Here is a 17668-nt window from a genome sequence, read left to right as displayed (position 1 = left end):
GTGGACAATCAAGTACAGTTACACCCGAGTAATTGTGGAAAATACAATGCAGTACAGGGGTGTCATGCAAGTACAGTTTCACAGTTGTAATAGTAGAAAGTACAATACATTACTGTGTAACACAGCAGATATGGCGTTCAATAAGCTTTACCTTGTGGTGAGTGTGAGTCCATTTTCACAGAGGGTCGTATGAGAAGGAAAAGGTGTCAAGGGATTTCCATAGCTTTCTGTGTGATTTGTGCCAGGGAGAAGCGTGAAGTGAAACGTTGTCAGCTCCTCTGAGGAAGGATAACCATTCTTGCCACATACTAAAGGAGACTTCTTTGGAATTTTTCCACTTATTTAGCACAATTTTACTGGCTAAAGTAAGCATAAGATCTAATAAGCGTCGGTCATTCAAATCTTTGATGTTAGGGTCCAGAACACTTAGTAGGATATAGGAAAATTCCCTTGGGGGGGGGGGGGGAGACAATGTTGAAATTTTTGTTTAGACCGTCTTAGTACAAACCAATGTAGCTTGTCCAGCCTGTGCATATTTATTACAAGCAGGCACATCGAACCAATTCTCTCACTCAGGATTTCTACATCTGACATAATTGTGGCTTTGTTCTGGTCAACCACGAACAGCGACTTTTATGGGGGGCTTTTTTTCTTAGTGCTTTTTCCTAATGCCTTTTGCACAAAAACTTAAAAAATGAATATCTCTAGTTTGACCGATTGAATTTTGATAATAGTTTGACCATCTTTCTTGTTACATTTTTTATGATTTTTACAATTGTTTGTAGGATTTTTATGTTTGACTTTATAACTGCTAAATCCTTTTCCTAAAGGTAATCCTGTCCGGTGCCATAGCTGCCAAGGATTTATTTATTTGTATTTATTTATTTTTATTTTAAGAGATTTCTATAGCGCAAACAAGACACTTAGGTATCAGAGCTCTTCATGTAACATGAGGTAGTTATAGACAAGTATTTTTCTTTTTTGTATTTTTCAAGTAGATTTTCACAATGTTATGAGGTAGGTACATATACAGCAATAGACTGATATTATACATTATTAGTTATACAGTAAAATATATATAGGGTATGACATAGATTTTGCAGCTAGCTAAATATAATGTGCAATAGAATCAATAAGTCCCAAGTATCTGTTTCTTGTGCAACTTTTTAGTTTCAGTCCTTGTTCATGTATTCTATAGTCCTGAGCCAAGCCTATGGAAGGAACTTACTCATTAGGAAGATCTTAGTTTCCCTCTTAAAGGATGCTGTGCCTCGGTTGTGTTATTGAACTTGTGAGGTAAACATCTTTTACTACGCATGTCATTACAACAACTGCGTTATTACATCGCATACCATTACAACGCAGGTCATTGCAACGACTTGCTGTAGGGAGCAGAAAGTGTTGAATTTAAAATTCAACACCTTCCCTACTGTTAAATAGACTGGTGTTGGAATAGTAAATACTATTCCAAATCCATCGCCCCCCCTACAGCAAGTCGTTGTAATTGTATGCGATGTAAACGCATGCAATATAACGTGGCCTTTTCAACTAGTGTATGTATGTGTATGGTATTTCTATAGTGCAGGCTTAGCCAAAAGGTAGGGGAGTATTGGACATGATTGGACCTCACAAGGTTTTGTACTTATTACTTGGGAAGGACTCCCATCCTCCCCACCTAATAAAAACCTATTTTCTTATACCCGTTTTTTAAAATTTCAGCTGGTAATCACAATATTCCTATTTCATTGACGTTTAACAGACCGAAATAGGTTAACACTCAAAACCTGAAAGCAGTAATGTTTTCTTAACCCAAAATTATCTTGCCACTATGCTCCGGCTATGTACTGTTTTGCTGGAAGTCGAAGAATCATAAATGCTCTGACCAAATGCCAGTTTTATTCTGCAACTGCACCAACCATGGAATAGTTCTCTGGTTGCACTTTGCCTTTCATTCAGTGTTTTGTTTTCTGGTTACAACTCGGAATCCTTCTTTTTCATAGGCTGGGGCGATTGAGGCCTTAGATTTTCATTGTTTCTGATCATACATGTGTATTACAAAATCCTTTTCTGTATTTTTCTGGTCTTTTTTAGCTCATATTTTTTTTTCTTAATTTTTTCATTAGTGTTTCAATGTATCACTGGTGTATTCTGTGTACAATTCCTATTTTTTGCTCTAAGTTATTCTTAAATGAAATCTTTAAATAGAGTTTAAAATTCTTTGCCACCTGCTTTATGCTTCTCTCAGATTAAATAACTCCCAAGTTAACTAAAAACTTTTTTTTCTTTGAGGCATTTGTTGCAACTTTGATGCGCATGCATTGTCCAATGTTGAAGTGCTGCTGCACTGCTCCTTTTGGATTTGTTGGCAGCATTCAATACAATTGACAAGCAGGTGTTCTGGTACTCTTCCATTGTTTAGGAATTTGCAGTCTGCCTCTGGTGTTGATTTCTTCCTTTCGTAGCAAAAATTGTTATTCATTTTCTTTCCTATCTTTCAACTGATTACATGAATCAGATCTGTCGCCTGTTTTCTTTAGCATTATGTTTACGCACTCTTACTCACTGTCATTTAGCTTTACAGTTTAGACATCGGCTGAGGTAAAAAGAACTCTTCTCTTGAACCGCAGTCTGATGCCATCGTAATATCATCCTAGTTATAGTTGGCATGTGGGGGCAATCGACTTCATTAAATATGGGTTAGGGTAAATTTTGAGTGCGACCCTGTTTAAAAAGCATTGGACAAAAACAAATAATGTAGCAAAATGCACCTCGAGTGTAGTCCTTGAGTCTATTGTTAAAAATACACAGGACAGACAAATGTGCAGTGCGACTCTGCTTTCAGCTGCCATGCACTGGGATTCGCCCATACAGCCCTCCAATCTTTTTCGTTACAAGAAAGTTCTAACATTCCCCCATTTGTAAATGCCTAATATGTTGCATTGATTTTACAATTAAAAATCTCAACTTCCTGTCTAAGTTTAAGCCACTGAGTGGAAAGAAGTGTCTGTGGTAACTGTAGAAACATCCTTGTGTACTAGTGAGAGAATCTTATCTTGCTTCAATATTGGTAGTGAATGAAACCTTAATCATCTTCCTGGATGGATTGGAGCCCCATGGTGTGGAGCTGAGAAGTTTTGCTTAGCTCCAGGGATGCCAGTATTAGCTTATTTTGAGGACTGAGGCACAGGATTGGTATTGCCTCGGAAACATTTGCTTCTTAACTAGGAGGCCAAGCCCAAGTAAAAGGAAACCGTTGACAGAGAACTGCTGTGAAAAAAGCACTCACCTTGAAAACGCTTTACTGGTTGGAGAGAGGATTAGGATCTTGACGTTACTTACCCATACATGAAGAGACCAGTGTTAATGCCACTGATTTAGGAGTTAATGAGATCCAAGTACATTAATGGCTTCTGTTCAGCCACATCATAAAAGTGTACTGCTCCTAGGTAGGCATAATCTGGGAAGGAGGAGGCATAGCAGTTAACTGCCACAGTTGTTGCCCCTATTGCTCCATATTGCATGCATGCCATTATTTTAGAAGATGAAAGTGTGAGATTTAAAAAAGTAATTAGGATAATGTATCTCTCCCATTGACTTCTATTGAAGGAGAGGCTTGTCTGAATCAGGTCGACTGGCATGTATGACATTGGGATAAATTTGCCCACGCAAGAGACCTGTAGGCTGATGTACTTTACTGGCATATATATAAAGACATTTGGCTACCTGGTCCATAAAGGAGGATGTGTCTTCACACTTCAGATAAGCATTCATTGCCACCAGCATAGGCATTCCTGTAGGTGATCATGGGAATGTCATTGAAACTCCTGTATTTTTTCCCCAGAGGCCTTGATGTGTATTTTAGAGTGTGGCCTATTACTGATAACCTTTGCCTCCTTGAGCAATAGCATTTCAGTTTAGGGAAACATGTGACTACCAAAGTGTAGAGGTCCTTGTTCTTAGTGCAACATTCTATCGTCTAAATCAGTGGTTCATAACAATTTGCCTTTTGGGCACCATACCTAATCATTACTGGAACCCATAGACCCAACTGAATCATCATTGGAATCTGGGGACACTCAGTAATTACTGGAAGCCAAGGGCCCGAGCCTAGGCATTTTTGATAATCACCAAACGATGCAGAAAAAATACAAAAACAACCATTCATCAAACAAGGAAAACGGCTATTACAACGTGGCCCTTACTTTTACAACACAGCTGGAACAACACTGGTGCCGCTACCATGCATTACCTTTGCCATGCCGGATTTTTCAAAGGCATATGCCTTTAAAGTAGAAGTATTAGTGAAGTATTGAATATATATATATCTATATATATATATATATATATATATATATATATATATATTGGGGCAAGGTGTTTTGAAAGGGTCTAGGATGGGTAAGGGGTTTTGGGTGGCAAGGGTAATCTATATTATATATATATATATATATATATATATATATATATATATATATATATATATATATATATATATATATATATATATATATATATATATATATATATATACACATTTATACACATTTATATGTATATATGCCTTTAGCATGCATGCTTTTACCAAGTAAATGTCAGTATTTTACAGGAAAGCGTAACCCATTTATATTTACAAGTAAAGGGTTTATACTTACCTGTAAAATACTCATATTTACTTGTAATCTCCTTACCACGCATGTGCCTTTACCATTTATGCTTTTATAATGGTTGCAGGAGCCAAGTATGGGGGGAAACATGAGATAGCATGGAGGTGTGGGTTGGTGGCTCCTGGCGTGGACAGGACAGGTGTATTTTTGGGGGTGACAGGTGGAGGAGGTGGTGGTGAACAGGGGTAAGGGATAGGAGGGGGCCCAGATCAGAAGTAGTAACGATTTAACATTTTTTTGCCATTACGTGAATCTTTCCTGGTTTGAGTGTATTGCAGCCGCTCTACCCTCCTGACCAATAATGCGATTCTTTCCCAGGGAAGTGGGTGGCAACACCGGAGATAAACAAAATTTTATAAGCACTCTTTGCGTTCAATAGTTATGTTTAATAAAACCAGCAGAATTAGGATTGTTTTTTGGGGCATTTGTCGATCGGTCTGCTTTTTCGCGAGCCTCAAGGTATGGTACTCGTGGCTAGACTACAACAAAATCAAAAGAAGTAGGATTGTATCTGCTGCGCTTTTGGACTTAATGTTCTGTGTACGGATGGGGACCCTTAATATGCTGAAAGATGTACTGACGTTTTCATAACATTCCATTGTAGAAGTTGGTTTTCCTGGCATGACTTGTGTGACATCTCAACAGGCTACCCTATGATGCTCGACAAGTGGACCTATGGGGTACAGACCTGAGTTTGGTCTCCAGAGATTTTGTGATCGGCATGTCACAGTAGATGCCAGTTTAAAGTGTTGACATGTTAAATTATTGTACTTCCCTTGTGATGTATTACCGTTCGGGTTAAGTGGAACCTGAAAGGGTTCGATTCTTAGAACAATGGTGCTGTCACTTCTGTGGAAGCTATCATGATGGTTAGGGAAGGGGCATTCATGGGTGAAGAATAGTGCCAAGAAATTGAGTCCAGTGGTGTTCTTAGTGATGTGGTTGATGAATCAAGGGTCTAGGAGGGAGCTTTATGTTGTTGTGTCGGTGCACACATTTATTAAATCGTTGGATAAATTGTCTTTCTGTGGGGGATAGGTTTGTTACATCGTTTACGTTAAGGGGAGCTTTTGCCGCTTGTGCTCGAAGGTCATTTGGGGGTTGATGTTAACCCAGCGTAGTCTAAAATGTCATTTTTGATGGGCAGGTTTAGAAGAATGTGGTGTTTTGGGTGGAGGTGTGTACAGTATGTAAGGAGTGAGAAGGGGTTGTCGGTGGGTTCCAGTACCGACATGAGGCACATGAACGATCCAGGTGAAGCATGGCGTATTTGTTTGGTTTTTTATTGACCCCATAGACGAGTTAACCTTGTGCAACGTATTTGCTAATGTGGCGGTGGATGTTTATTCTGAGTGGTTGTGAGAAGTTTGTGATGGAGATTACTACGGAAAGCAGTGAGATTTATGGGCGGTATGTTTTGTAAAGAGGGTGTTCCATCCATTCTCATCACAGATAATGGGAAACAGTTGGTGTGATATGCAAACATTGAAGGGATGTGGTATCTTTCATCATGGCATCTCCCTGTAGAACTCGCAAGGAAATGGTCTTTGTGAGAGTTCCAATAGGGTTGTGACAGGTATAATACAGATGGTGAGTGTCGGTGGAGGCATGGTGCAGAAAAATGTGTCGGCCTATTGCATTACCAGGCAAGGTCAGAGTGGGTGGTCTCCTTTCGAATTGATGCATGGAAGGTCTCCAGGAACCAAATTGGTACCTGCGTGAATGAAGGAGTGAGTGTCGTGGTATCGTAAGCTTCAGGTTGGGGAATCATAGCCATATTGGGTCGCATCATAGTGGGATATTTGGTGGAGTTCAGTCAGGGAGAATTGGCAGAGATCTCTCAAATGGGCTCTTTAAGTTTGAGTCTTCATCACGTTGTGGTGTTGGAGAATTGTGAAAGGTGGAATTTTTGGCAAGTAGCACTATGAAAGGCCAGGCTTAGGGGGTCTCAGCCCGGGCGTCGAGGATAAGGGCGCAGAGGACGGGGGCAGTTGTCTGTTTGAGCCTGTTCGAGACTGACCAGGGCCAGAAATGCTGCCCAATATACATACCTCCATTATGCATCTATATACTTTCAATGTACTTATGGATCTATATACTTATTACGGTCTTCTAATTTCGCATTTCCAAAGCACTTCCCTACTTCTCAGCCTATACTTCGCTCAATATATCCTCTACATCCACTCTCTCATTTAACCCCAAACCCCATACCACTACTATGATCCCCAAAATAACCCTATCTACACTCTCTCCTACTCTACCCCTCCTTGCATCATCTTACACCTCTTTTACTATACCGATCCCCCAAAACAAACCTTTTTTCTAAACTCTTGCCTCTTGTCTACCCCTCCCCAACCCTTCTCAATCCAAATAACTGACTAACATATCCACCACTAAAATTACTTTCATGTTTCACCATACTAATTCAACACTAATCCTGATGGGTTCCAGATGGGTTCCAGAGTAGCGTGCTACTTGCCCTTCAAAACCCCATTAGGGGTAGCAAGCGCTATATAAATACAAACCACCTACCCGTCTCTGCCCAAATAACTGAATAACATATCCACTACTCAAATTTACTTCATATTTTACTATACTAATTTTCAACACTAATCCTTATGAGTACTGATGTGGCGTACTACTCGCCAGAAAAGCGCTTCAACATCCATCAGGGGTAACAAGTGCTATATGAATGCAAACCTTTCTTCCCCTTTTTATCCCTCCGCTATCCTTCTCACTCCAAATAACTGACTAATATCCACCACTGAAATTACTTTCATATTTCACCATATTAATTCACCACTTATCCTTTACGGGCTTCCTGAATAGCATGTTTCAACACCCCAACAGGGGTAAAAAGCGCTATATAAATACATACCTTTTTTCTCCTCCTCTATCCTTCTGCTATCATTCCAAATAACTGACTAACCTATCCACCACTTAAAATGTACTTGCATGTTTCACTATACTAATTCAACACTAATCCTCTATGGGTCCCGGAGTAGCGTGCTACCCACCGAAAAAGCGCTTTGACGCCTCGTCAGTGGTAGTAAGCGCTATATAAATGCAATTACGATACAATACAATACGCATGGTAAAATCCTGAGTGGTAAAGGTAATGCATGATAACGGCCACGTAGTAAAAGCATGTGTGGTAATGTCATCTGTTCCGTCATACATCCATCAAATATTCAAATTATAAAATATTTTATTAAATTCACAGATAATACGAAAAAAATCTACATTTGAATGGGAAGGATGCTGCTTTCCGAAATTCAGTTGTTTGTTTCAAATTTAGAATTCCTTCTCATTTATAGAATATTTTAAAATTGTTAATTTTACATTTTGATTCCTTATTTAAATACACTTTATTAATATTTTAATATTATTTCATTTTTAATTTTAAGCAGTCTTGGAACCACTGAGTTGGCTTTGCGGACACCCTGGGGTCCCCTGACCACAGATTAAGAACCAGTGATAAAAATGAACAATATCTTAAGGGCCCTACAAGCACAAAAAAGCATATCTTTGTAAGGTGGTGTTACTATTTCCCCTTGCTGCACATTCATAAGCCACTGGTCTTGCAAGCAGCATTAGTTGAAACCTTCTCTGGTTCTAATGGACCAGGGACGTGCAATCACGTACAGCTGGGCACTGAACCAGGAACGGGCTCGTGGCTCCAGAATTTGGTGCATGATTGAGGAATATTGCTTTGGCCTGCGTCCACTGTCGGAGCTCATTCCTAGTAAGACATGCTAGAGGCAGTTGACTAGAAATGTGAACTCCACAGTGATTGGTGCCTTTTGCATTTGCTTTCTCTTTTGTCTCTTTTGCTTCAGGGAGAGGTGAGATCACAACCAAACATTGAGATGTATGCATCTTTTACTTCCTCCTTTTCTCACTAATGTGTCCGCTTTCTTCGTGAAAACAACTTCTGCTCGAAGTGCAAAGTAAATTTAACTGCATGGGCGATGTCGAGAGTATTATTGGCCTTGTCAGATTGTACCTTAGTGAAGAAAGCCCATGAGACAGTTAGCGCCACACCGCGGTGCACTCACTGTAATAACTTAAGCCAGCAGACTGGATTCCTTGATTTATGCCCATGCATAAAGGAACATTTAACCTCTTGGTGTAATACATCTAAACTACTAATCCCAGAAGAAGAGGCGTTCTTAATTCCTCTATCTCTGTGGCTTTATATGGTGTGGGATTCAAATGAACACTTCAGCACGGTTTTCAAAGCATAATATATTTTGGTGCTGAAGGACCCTCCTCTCCCTGGCATCTGGCGCATCTTCTTCTGTGTGGGACAGCTGAATCAGGCTGAAACAGGTGCTGTGGAGAAGATGGCTGCCTTATAGTGAATTTAAATGCTTCTCTGGGATTTCGTAGGAACAGTCAGTGTGACTCCTACACAGGAGGGAGAGAGTCTGGTCACAGTGCTGAGTGACCGATTGCTCGCATTTTGAGACTAGGAGGGAAGCAGGATATAGTATGTTGTTGGTGCTGTTATGAGCTGAACCTATTGGAATGTACACATATGACATTGAAAATCAGAGAATACACCCGATAATTTCTCTGTTAACAAAGAGGTGTGGGTGGGTGTGTCTGTGTGTGTGTGTGGTGGCAGTTTTAGAAAAATGCATTGAGTTGGCAACTCCATTTCATTGTTGTCTGACCAGCTATGAAATTCATTTTCATTAGCGGTTTATTTTTCTGTTAATTATCTTTAATTTCTGAAACTCTGAATACGATGTTCTTTTTGTGTTGTGCTGGTGACCAAGAGTCTCTGATTTCAACTTAGACATTTCTGGTGTGTCTGTGATCTTTCAGCACTTTGAAAGCATTGGGGGATGGGAGTTGTGCTCTCTAACAATCACATCTAACCAAAAAGATTTCGGAGATCAAACTCTGATCGTTGCTTTAAACATTTGTTGGTACTTATTGCAAAACAATGCTCTATGGGAAAAAGGTTAATGGAATAAATGAGTAGTTAGATCATGCTCCTGTTTCGGTTCTTTATCAACAGCTGATAAAGTATTTAAGGAATCTGGTGTGTTCGCTTGCAAGAAAATATTACAGAGGTATAAGCAGGAAGCACACATTTAGAATTTGATTTATGAAATAAATGTAGTACTTGCACATCAGAAGACTCTTAGGTTCAAAGTATCTACCAAGTATTCCAGAAATTATTCAAGGGAAATAAATGAAATTATCCAGCTCGTTGGGACTTTGGATGCTTCCAGCACCCAGTCATCATTCCGTTGGCCTAAGATGCTGAAGTATTACGTTTACTGTAAATGCGCTGATGGGCCAAATTAGACTTGTGCTTTGCCTCAGAATCCACCTCCTTCACTGCTAGCACATTCCCTTGACATTTCCTGCAGAGTGGTATAGTCATCCTCTAATCTGAAAAATGCGTCATTGGCTTGCTTTGGTGAACAGAAAATGCTGGATTGTCACAACTAGTACCCACCAAGAAAATAGATTGATTCCCAATATCTAGCAGCTTGCCCTTTGGGTAGAACTATGAAGCACTTGTTTTTACTGTTGATGAGTGCACAAAGTCCAGATGTAACTTTCCACCGTCTTTAGAAGCCACCTGCACTGTCAAGTGTTGCTCAACTTATGAAGCTGTTCAGTTGCTCATGGCTATGTCTGTTTTCTCGGGATCCAATGTTTGCATATTTTGGATTCAAAACACTGCCATTCTTTTTGATAGTGTCCTTCAGCACATTATTCATCTCATGAAGCAGTTGATTGATTCTTCGCCATAATTAGGCACATATGTAGTATCAGCCTGTTTTATTAATTTTTTATCAGGATCTTGATCATCATGAATTTTATTTGGAACAGTATCATGAATGGATTCTAGTTGAGATTGGGTAACTAGAACCACGAGTTGATGGGGATGGTGTTAGGAAGCACTTTCTATAATCTTGTTTTATATAGTTATATTGCTGATCTATTATGGTGTTAGACTTGGCATCTTTGGCGTGGTTTCCCCCTAACTTTTTGCCTCTACCTCCTGTATTTTTGATGCTGTGCTGGATTTCGTTTTAGCTGGTTTAGATGCTTTGGGCACTTTGCCACTGCTGTTCAGTGTCAAAGTGCAAGTGCTCCCTGTGTAAATTATTATTGTGATTGGTTATCCATGATTAGCATATTTGTGTCACCAAGAAGTCCCTAGTAAAGTGCACTGAGTGTGCCAGGGCTGGTGATAACAAATGCTACTAGTGGGCCTGCAGCCCTGATTGTGCCACTCACATGAGTAGCCCTAAAATGGTGTCTCAGGCCTGTCTGCAGTGCCTGTTTGCAGTCTGTGAATTGCCATGTCCTCCTGGCCATTTCCCCACTGACCAGGCCTAACCTTTCCCTTTCTGTACACATTGGTCACCCCTATGGAAGGCCCAAGGTACCCCCTTGGGCAGGGTGCAGTGTATGTGAAAGGTAGAGCATGTACTTGTGCAGGTGACATGCTCTGGTAATGAATTACAGCCATTTTCGTTTTTCACTATTGCAAGGCTATCTTGCCCCATAGGCTATCACGGGGAATACTGGCTACAGTGGCTACCAGCATATCTTCCCATAGGAGCAAGATAGGACATAAACGTCTGGTATCCCTGAACTCAGAATTTAATAACACATCTTTTAGGAAAGGTTGTTTTTAAATCCTGTGTTTGAGAACAGCTCTTTTAGAAAGTTGCTGTTCTCTTGTCTGACCTTTCTGTGTACCTTGGCCTGTTTGTGAATTGACTGTCTGGTGTGAGAGTGACAGAGGCTGGGAGCCCCCAGGAGGCTGGCTGAGTCAGCCCTAGGCTGAATGACTGCATCTGCATCTTGAGTGATGGGAGGGGATAGCACCTGGGCCTGAATAGGGCTCTGCCTGCCTTCCACAATGCTGGCTCCACTTCCTGCTGGGCGGCTGACGACCCTGTCCCTCTCCCTGAAAGGAAAGGAGAGGCCAGGAAAACAAAGTGCTCAAGGGACACCCAGAACTGGTTCAGACGGGGCTCAGAGCCCTCCTGCACAAAGGGATCAAAGACTTTTAGTGGTATAAGTACATGACCCCTGACTACAGAAAATTAGATCATCCTCGAATCAAAAAGGAACCTCTGCCGAGGAGAAAGCTGAAACTGAAGAAGGAAGACTGTCCTACTGTGCTGGACTGACCTGCTGTTGCTTTGCTGCCAAGGAGAGGGGACGGACTTTGCTTTGTGCTGTGTCCCCTTGCTTGAAGGAATCTCCAAGGGCCTGAGAAGAGCTGGCTCCCTGTTAAAAAGTCCCAGGAACAAAAGGACTTCACCCCCAGCTTCCCTGAACTATGCTGAGAGAGTTCTGTCCTTCCTAGAGTGCTTGGGCCAGTTGTGGTGCCTCTGGAAGTTGTACCTGTTTTGGGAAGCTGGAAACCAAGATTTTAAAGACTTTCTGCAAGTTTAATGGCATTGCTCGCTTGCGGAGCGCATCCCCGTCAGTGTGAGTAAATTCCCGCCGCTACGAAGGCCGAGATCGGCGCAGCGCCTATTGCCGCTGCCAGAGTCATCGCATCCTTCATTTGTGGCACGCGCCAGTCCGGTGCGGGAAGATTACCATTGCTGCAAGTCATTTGTGGCACGCGCCAGTCCGGTGCGGGAAGATTACCATCCCTGCAAGTGTCATTGCAGAGCCTGTCGTTGCGTGAGATCATCGCACCGCTTGCTTGCGGACCGCATCACTTCGCTGCGAACATCGTCGCAGACCCATGGCGTTGAGGAGCTGCGGGAGGAGGATCGCTGCTGAACTGCGCATCGTTGCCGCGTAGATCGTCACAGCCCTAAAGATCATTGCATCGTGCCTTTACGAGCTTTTCACTACAGAACCTCCGCACCGGAATCAATACAAGGTATCGCATCCCTCCCCGTACAGACCGGAGTCACCGCAACACGCCCGCTACATCAAGCTGGGTTGCCGCATCATCTCCCCCAGGTCTCAGGAGTCACGCATCGCTTGTTTTCCACCGCATTAGCTTCTGTTTTGGAACTGTGTCACATTTAAAGGTACTGTGGACTAAACGTGACGTAACGGTGAACTTTTCACGCAACTGTGGATTATTTTATCGCAACCTTAAGACCTCTTTTGCAACCATAATCCTGAACTGTGTATGTTGGATTTTTGTCGTTTTGGTCTTGTGTAGCTTAGATTAAAATACCTTCATTTTTCTAAACTGTGTTACTGTGTGTGTTGGTACAAATACTTTACACATTGCCTTTGATAAGCATTGACTGCTCGTGCCAAGCTACCCAGAGGGTGAGCAGAGGTTATCTAAGAGTGTTTCCTCCTTACCCTGACTAGAAGCAAGGGTCCCTATTTGGACAGTGGTACCTACCTCTGCCAACTAGAGACCCCCAGTTCTAACATATGGCATCTTGCAAAGGGAGAAAATCCCCTTATTGCTTAATTATTCATTATCCTTCTTCATACTTACCAATTTAAAATCCTTTACAAAATTAAGATGATTGAGGAATTTGTAATTTATGAAAGTAGGACAAATCACTTATTATTTTAGTATTACAAAAATGTGTGCAGACCATTGTCACATCTGGAGGTTGGGAATTCTCTCACTTTAGGTAAACTTTTAATCAAATAGTTTGCAATCACAATTTAATGGTGAGATACGAGAAGAACTTTAATGCAAATTTTTGTTTCAGTTTCAGGAAAGGTTTTAGAAATCACAGAGCTCCCAGAAGGAATATGCCGTGCAGATGCAGAAAAACTATTTGGTGAACTATTCAAAGTGGGTGCCAAGATACGTTGGCTCCGAGACTCACAGTCACAGCAACATCATCATCACTATTGTGGCAGTGGAGATAGCAACGCAAACACTGAACACTCCAAACCTTCTGCTGACTTTGCCTCCACGTACACAATTCTGGCAACGTTTCCCTCAATATCGTCGGCGCAAAATGCATTAAAGAAACAAAATAACTCCAAGTTCAGACTGAGAACGAGCAGGAAGCACTACGATTTTCATACTTTAGAAAGGGCCAGTTCTCAATAGCATTCTGCATTGTTGGACATTCAGCCTGCTCCCGTAACCCAGTTTGGCTTCATGTTATTGGTTTTGGGATTGAGGATACAGAACCTGTGGAGATGTGCTATAATGTGACAGTATATTCTCCGGTGAAAAAGAATGGATCAGTCGTAACATGAAATCCACTTTGTCCAAGATGCCAGTTAAATCCCCACCAATGCAACATAATTTGATTGACCGTGTCGTTAAATTGCGTCATTTGTAATGGGTTTGTTTCATGTTCTTGATCTCTTGTATCTAATCCCTAACTCTAATGTACAACAATTTTTTAAGGAAAAAAGAAAACAGATGCCCGTACTCCCTTTTTTCGACTTCTGCCCCTCTTTGTAGCCAGCACATGCCCATCCACTTCAGGAAAAGTTTGACGAAATACAGTTGTTGCACTTCCAATAAAATGAGATCAACTGCAAGCGTTCATAGGGTTTTCATGGTAAGATATTCCTCTTCCTTTCCCGTGAACCTCCTTTTGAAGGAGGGAGGTTTAAAAAAACACAAAAAGTCAATGCGTCCTTTTTAGTGAAATATATTTAGACTGTGTGAATGTTAATTGTAAATAAATTATGTTCCTAAAAATTTTTTATCAAAATATTTTTCGTGATAACATTTAGAGGGGAACAGGAATATGTCTTAGAAACCAAAGAAAACCTTAAGCATTTTGCTACTAACAAAAACGCATTTCATTCAATATCACACCTTAAATGTGTTGTTCAGATTGATTGTGCAAGTTTGCACCTTTACAAAATGAAACGTTTCTCCCTTTTATTTATTCTTCCAGGATAATGACTTCAGGTTAGTGCTGGAAAAAGTTTGGGTCTTTACACATTTTTACACCATTTTTGGAGTGGTATCACTGGCAACAAAATATTAATTTATCATATGAACAGGATTTTGTTTCCAATTTGTGTAATTTGCAAGGCTGTACAATGTGTGTGATGAAGGCCTTTTCGGTAAAAAGAAATAAATGTTTACAAATCCATAATACTCAATAGTGCACTTTTTTAACCATTCCAACCAATCAGATCAGTGACTATATTGGCCAAGCTCAACTCAAGTGCATAGAGAATATATTTAAGCACCATCGGTTTCAACAAAAAACCTCTTCACTATTCTGCCTCAAAAGGATAATGTTCTTTCATGTACCATAGTGTCAACTAATTCAGATAGGTTTCTGTATTTTTTAAATTGTGTATTTATCTTCTTTCTACATGTGTACCTGCAGACGATGTCATCTCTGTAAGTGTTCTCTTGCAGGAAGCAGACTCTTTGCTAGGTAAACTATTATTTGAGAAGTCATTACAATGTGATTACAAGCAATATACTGTTGGCACGTAACCTGCGGGTATGGGTAAATGACTCATCATACAGTGACATTGATAAAACTGCAAATTATTGTTTTTACTTGCGTCTTCTCTTTTCCAGCCCCTGTCCATAAGCCAAAACTGCTTACATTTAATAGCAGGAAAAATGTCAGTACTTCAGATCTCTTTATGTTGTGAAAAATTATAAATTATTTGAGAGAATTTAAACTAATACAGATTGTTTTTTCTACAAATTGTGGTCTGCTTAAATTTCCAGTTTCTTTTGGTTTGCACAGACTAAATGCCTATTTAGTTATAGTTTTGCAGTGAAAATCGTATTTTGTTATGAAACTAGGAGAGATGCCTGTCCACCGCTGAATGTAGAAAATACAAATTGTCCGGGGTTCAAACAACAGCTTAAGCCATAATGTTGAAGATAACATTGTTTCTAGGCACTGTGGTGGATTTTAGCCTTTCTTACATAGACACATGTCTGTGGCATATTTGGCTGTAGTCTCCTGCCATCTAGTATTGAGCTCAGATGTTGCATATAGTTTTTGTTGGGAGAAGCCTTTTCGAGGGGAAACATAGGTTACATTGCGGTATTCACACTGCAATACCTTTACAACGCTGGCATTACAACCCAAGTCATTACAATGACTTGCACCGGATGGCGCTCTAAGCTAAGGAATAGTATGATTTACTATTCCAAAACCTTCCCTACATTAACGTAAGCTGGAGTTGTAATAGTAAATCATACTATTCCTAAGTCCAGCGCCCTCCAGCGCAAGTCGATGTAACGACTTGCATTGTTATGCCTTGTTGTAAAGGTACCGCAGTGTGAACACAGCGATGTATTCCTTTTCGAGTCATGATGCAACCTGTGATGCCTCCCTTAGTTGGCAAAGCGCATAAGAACTGACTCCATTGTTAGATTGTTTTTCTCCGCCATCGGGTTTGACTTGTTCCACATTTTTATGTCTGTCCTCACTGTTTCTCCTCCACTCCGGAATTGAGGAACACTATTACACGGAGTATCACTTCTGAGCGCTTTCCACTCCAGTTATGGAACAGAAAAGGGAACCCCCAAAGCATGTCAACTCCCTTCTGCCTACAGATCTGAAGACACCTTCTGGCACCGGGAAGCCTTGGCACCCTTCAAAACCGAAGGCACCATCTACTACTGCACCAGCTTAGGCATCGGAAAAAAGCATCGGCATAAAGACCTGCTTCCACAGCTGGCTCTGAAGACTCCGAGAGACTAGTCCTTGAAAAGCTGCAAGAGCAATTCGATGAGAAACACAGCCAGCTATTCATTAAACCCTGCACAAGAAATATTATTTTAAAGCACCCCTCCACCCCGGAGATTGCAGACACCTTCCTAAGAAAAAGGAGGCTTGCCATTGAAGAACTTGCTTCACAGGTATCTTCGGGGGCCATACCAGCACCAAAGTGGTTCAAGGACACAACTACTAGCCCTCATTCTCCACCACCCTAAACCTTAAAAATTCCCCTGCCACCCCAAAACCCAAACCAACCATAAACGCTAAAAATCCCTGTGCCGACCCAAAACCTAAACCCACCATCAACCCTAAATATTCCCTTACCACCCAAAAACCCAAACTCGCTGTAAATCGTTAAAATTCCCATGCCAACCCAAACACACCCTAAACCTTAAAATTCCCTTACTACCCAAAAACGCAACCCCATCCTAAAAATACCTTTATCACCCCCAAACCCACCCTAAACCTTAAAAAATTCCCTTGCCACCTCAAAACCCAAACCCACCCTACACCCTAAAAATTCCTTTACCAACCAAAAACCCAAGCACAACCTAAAAAATCCCTTAGCACCCAAAAATCCAAGCCCACCCTAAAAATTCACTTACCCCCAAAAATCCCAAATCCTCCCTAAATCCTGAAAATTCCTACAACTCTAAAACCCATATACTGTCACCCAGTCTAAACCCTAAAAAAACTTTCCCTTGTGTGTGTATGTAAATGTATGTATATGTATGTGTGTATGTATATATAAATATATACATATATATATATATATGTATATTTGTGTGTAAAAACACACAACTAAAAACTATTAATACTTACCTATGCTCACCTTTAAATCTTTTCCAACAAATATGCTTTTACCATTCATGCCTTTACATTGAAATTCGTTCTAATGGCATGGGTGGTAAAGGCATATTAGTTGTAAAATCCTGTGTGTTTAAGGCATGTGGGGTTCCAGATATGTATTTAAAGTTGTTTCCCTGGCTAGCTACATGTGATGCCCCACCACCTGATAGAGTAAGCACATTGACGCAGCACGCATAAGGGTAACATGCAACTTCTCACTGGTGTATTGCCAATTCTATAGGCCATCTTGCATGCTAGGATAGGGCTCAGTGGGACAAGATGGAGGTGCTGGAAGGAAAGCCCAGCACCACCATTTGCTGCCCCTTTGACTCTACTGCCACTGCTGCCAGGAGTGTGAAAACCTCCATTAAACGCTCATATCAGGCTCTAAGCTTGAGGACCAGCAGCCTCTCAACCTTCCTTTGATGGAAAACCTCTCTTCAGACTGCTGGCGGATGAGATGCTCAAAAATTAAAAAGAACACTGATAACGCAAAGTATTTGG

General features: G+C 40.9%; 1 protein-coding gene across 9 annotated transcripts in view; it reads left to right on the top strand.

Annotated features, from left to right (window-relative positions):
• The window catches only part of R3HDM1 (R3H domain containing 1), a 459574-nt gene extending 444864 nt beyond the window's left edge, over positions 1-14710 (top strand). For all 9 annotated transcript variants that reach the window (XM_086957295.1, XM_086957292.1, XM_086957298.1 and 6 more), the window contains one exon: positions 13352-14710. In XM_086957295.1, coding sequence (XP_086813421.1) covers positions 13352-13701 — 350 coding nt within the window. In that variant the 3' untranslated portion in view covers positions 13702-14710. The remainder of the gene's footprint in view (positions 1-13351) is intronic.
• The last annotated feature ends 2958 nt before the right edge of the window (positions 14711-17668 follow it).

The sequence above is a fragment of the Lissotriton vulgaris genome, chromosome 2_1 (genome assembly GCF_964263255.1).
Source record: "Lissotriton vulgaris chromosome 2_1, aLisVul1.2, whole genome shotgun sequence".
Lineage (NCBI taxonomy): Eukaryota > Metazoa > Chordata > Amphibia > Caudata > Salamandridae > Lissotriton > Lissotriton vulgaris.
The sequence above is the reverse complement of the archived record's forward strand: the minus strand, read 5'-3'. Positions and strand labels throughout refer to the sequence as shown.